Below are 3,731 nucleotides of genomic sequence, written 5' to 3'. Positions count from 1 at the left end.
AACTCAAAGAAGTTCATTTGATGGCACATATAAACATCTGCAATATGCTCATTAAACATGAGGAAAATGATCCTTTTTTGAAGCAACTGATAACTGGTGATGAGAAGTGGATTGTTTACAACAATGTGGTGGGCAAACAGTCTTGGTCCTGATGTGATGATTCGCCTCAAATGACGTCAAAAGCAGATATTCATCTTTCTTGAGCTCCTACCAAGGAACCAAACAATCAATTCTAATGTGTACTGTCAGCAATCGGATAGTTTGAACGACTCCATCATTCAGAAATGTCCAGAGCTTGTTAATTGTAAAGGAGTTGTGTTCCATCGCGACAGCATGAGACCACACACAAGTTTGATCACCTGTCAAAAATTACTGGAGCTTGGATGGGATGTGATGCCACGTCCACCATACTCGCCTGACCTTGTGCCATCAGACTTCCACTTATTTCGCTCTCTTCAAAACTCCTTGCGTGGTATAACGTTCAATTCAGATGAGGCTGTATATCAGCACCTTGTTCAGTTTTTCACCGATAAAGACAGGTCCTTCTCTGAACGAGGAATTATGAAGCTCACTGAAAGATGGCAAAAGGTTATCGAACAAAATGGGCAATATATCATTGATTGATCTTTGTTCTTTATATAAATAAATGACCTTTGAAAACATAGACAAAATACATCATGACTTTTCTGAAGAACCAATACTTGACTTTTTAGAGTATGTACACATACATAAACTCTGATAAAAATTAACCACTCCTCCCCCCAAAAAATGAAACAATGGAAAATTTCTCACTGAGTACCCTATTGTTATCACCAACCAAATTAGATTGGGTTATGAACTTGCAAACAGGAAGTCTCTAGTTTCCAAACGTAATGAAGCTATCATATAACACATAAAGAAAACGTAATTCTTAAAGTCACAGATACACCTAAAGAAAATGCAATTCAGCCACTGGACTAACATGCAGACTTTGGCATCACCATATAGTAAGCCAGAATGGAGAAGAAAATGTGACCTTTGGCCGTAGAGAGCCTGAAGTTTGGGCCCGAGCCACCACTGACTGCACCTATGCCTGTGGGAAATTTGTTCAGCCTCTCCACTTATTTTCTCTCCGGTAAAATGAGGAAAGTGAGACGTGCTTTGAAGGGTTGTTTTGAAGACTGAATACAAAGGGTAAAGCACCCAGCACAGCCCTGGCTGCCAGGTGCTCGTCCATGGCATTGTGTAAAGTACCTCTACATTTCAATTATTTAAAGTATCCTGGCCAGTCTCAGGAATACAGGGAGCTCATGAAATACTGCTCTCCCAGTGGGAAGAGGCACTATTTCTTTCCTATCAGCGTCCAAAAAGAATGAGGAAAACAGCGGCAGAGAAATAGGAAAGCAATAGCAACAAAGACGCATGGGGCATGGAAACAGGAGACTTGGGTTCGCACTGGGTCTTGGAGTCACGCTGAAGAGGAAGGCTTTTCTTTTCACGTTTCCCTTCTCCCTCTCCCGCTATTCAGGAGGAAAGCACCTCAGGAAGGCAGCCACAGGCAGGATCCTAACCGGACACGGAGGAGCCCCGCTTACCCAGCCTGCCCGTCTCTCCAGGGCTTTTTCAAAAAAATGAAATTCACATTCAGACATTTAAAATAAAATGCATTTTTTTTCTTATTTCAAAGGCAAATCATGTGCTTTCAGGAAAATTCATACAAGCAAAAAGAAGGAAAATAAAGATCCCCAATGTTACTGAAACTACCCTTTCCAAGCATTTTCTAGGCAATAAGTACATAAATATGTTCTTGTATAACAAATGAGATCAAATGGCACATACTATTCTGTAACCTGATCTTTTTCACTGAACAGGTTTCTATGTCAGTAAAAGAACATATCTAATGTCACCATGGGTGACTCAGGGTGACACTCAGGGCAGCTGGCCTCAGGCACTCCTGTGCCTTCCCTGGGCAGAGACTTGAAGCTTGTCCCTGCCTCCCCGCTGTGAACAATGATTCAGCGAACAACTTTGTAGTCAAACCTTTATACAACCCACGATTGTTCCCTCACAATGAATTCTCACATCCAGTCTTAATTTTCTCAAGAAAAAAAAAGACAATGAGACAATGTGATTAAAATGTTGAAATCGTAAGCGGGCCTCTTTGGCGGGGAGAAGGGGAAAGGCTGTAACTCGGCATGATGCTTTTCATTTTTGATTCTGTTCAGCCTCCAGATTTATCTCAAGTACAACCTCATAGCTAGTCAACAAACTTAAAACACAAACAAGACACAGCCCCTGTCCTTAAAGAGATTACAATCTAGTAGCAAAGATAAGAGACATAATAATTATCTGTAGTAAATGAGTTTTTTCTCTCATTTAGCACAAAAGTACCTGGCTTTTCACGATAAAAAGCAAGGACAAGATGGACATAATAATATTAATAATAGCTGATGTTTATGAGAACGTACTATGTGTAGGAACTGTTCATATATTAAGTGGCATACTGTATTAAATTCGTCAGTTCATCGCCACAGTCTATGAGGTAGCGCTACAGTTGTGAACATTATATTGTGGGAATTGAGGCACAGGGAAGTTAAGTAACTTGCCCAAGGTAACTCAGCTAGTGAATAGCAGAGCTGAGATTTGATTCCAGGCCTTTGAAGTCAGAGCCCTTTACTGCTGGCTGGGAGAGAGCGTCATGGTGACCCGGTATAAGAATAAGCATTGTGATTTAACCTTCTAGGTACTGCGGCCTGGAAACCGGCTTGCTGACGTCTCCCATGGTGGGGTTCATGGTGACCAATCAGTGCACCTTCCACACACCGGTCGGCTTTCCTCAGGTGCCAGTGGCTGCTATGGCCGTGGAGAAAGTGGGTCACTCCAGTGTGCACTACCGCCTTGCTCTGTTTCCGCCTAAGCCCACCAAGGAGCCGCCATCTGTTGATCACCGCGACCTCAGTGACGGGTTTTTCTTTGGCCACCCCAAGCTGGGGCAGTTTGATGCTGTGGCCTGTACCACTGGGCTCTCCATCCATGTCTTCGTGAATCCAGCCACCAACAAGCCCATGGGGCTTCCAGAAGACTTCAGGAGGGGACTTCTGAGGCTGATGAGGCCGGTTTCCGCGTGAATCACCTGTATGTGGGGCTGCACCTGTCAGAGAATAAAGTTTAGATTATTCCCTAAACTATTTCTTTTCATTCCTTAGCATCTATGTTTACCCTCAAAATCACTGTCAGTTTCTTAAAAGTTTTTGTAACAGAGCCATCTAGCTCCACTGATCAAGCCTCTCTTTGCATCAGGCCCAGCACGAAGTGCTTCACACACGAGGCATTCCTGAGCCCTCAGAGTCACCCAGTGAGGCAGGTACTGGCCTCCTTTTATGGAAGAGGAAAAGGGGGTTTGCAGAGTGGAAGTAACTGGCCCAGCCATTCTCCTAGTGAGTCTCTGACTCCAAAGCCCACCTGGGTGTGCTCCCTGCATGCATCTTTATCTCCAGTATCAGGAGCAGGGCGCATACTTTCTATGGTTTGGGATCGCTAATCTGATATGACTCATTAAAAGTCCTTAGCTTCTTACGGTTCATAACCACATTTTCTTTTTTGTCAAAGATGTGAACTTAAAAAAAAAACACAAGCCACCTTTCTTTTATGTATTTAAAACAACAAACACACCTTGGACAATTTTCTGATCAATCTAAAACCTGCATCAGTCACTGATGCCATTAGTCGAAGTCTAAAAATAACCACAGATA

At 43.0% G+C, this 3,731-nt stretch overlaps 1 protein-coding gene across 3 annotated transcripts in view; it reads left to right on the top strand.

Annotated features, from left to right (window-relative positions):
• Window positions 1-3,169, top strand: part of LOC109381114 (uncharacterized) — a 183,496-nt gene extending 180,327 nt beyond the window's left edge. For 2 of the 3 annotated variants that reach the window (XM_019639442.1, XM_019639443.1), the window contains exon 4: window positions 2,723-3,168. In XM_019639442.1, the coding sequence (XP_019494987.1) occupies window positions 2,723-3,107 (385 nt within the window). In that variant the 3' untranslated portion in view covers window positions 3,108-3,168. Of the gene's footprint in view, window positions 1-2,722 lie in introns of all 3 variants that reach the window. The other variant, XM_019639444.1, reaches the window with a different exon arrangement.
• The last annotated feature ends 562 nt before the right edge of the window (window positions 3,170-3,731 follow it).

Source organism: Hipposideros armiger, unplaced genomic scaffold, assembly GCF_001890085.2.
Source record: "Hipposideros armiger isolate ML-2016 unplaced genomic scaffold, ASM189008v1 scaffold_44, whole genome shotgun sequence".
Taxonomy (NCBI): domain Eukaryota; kingdom Metazoa; phylum Chordata; class Mammalia; order Chiroptera; family Hipposideridae; genus Hipposideros; species Hipposideros armiger.
The sequence above is the reverse complement of the archived record's forward strand: the minus strand, read 5'-3'. Positions and strand labels throughout refer to the sequence as shown.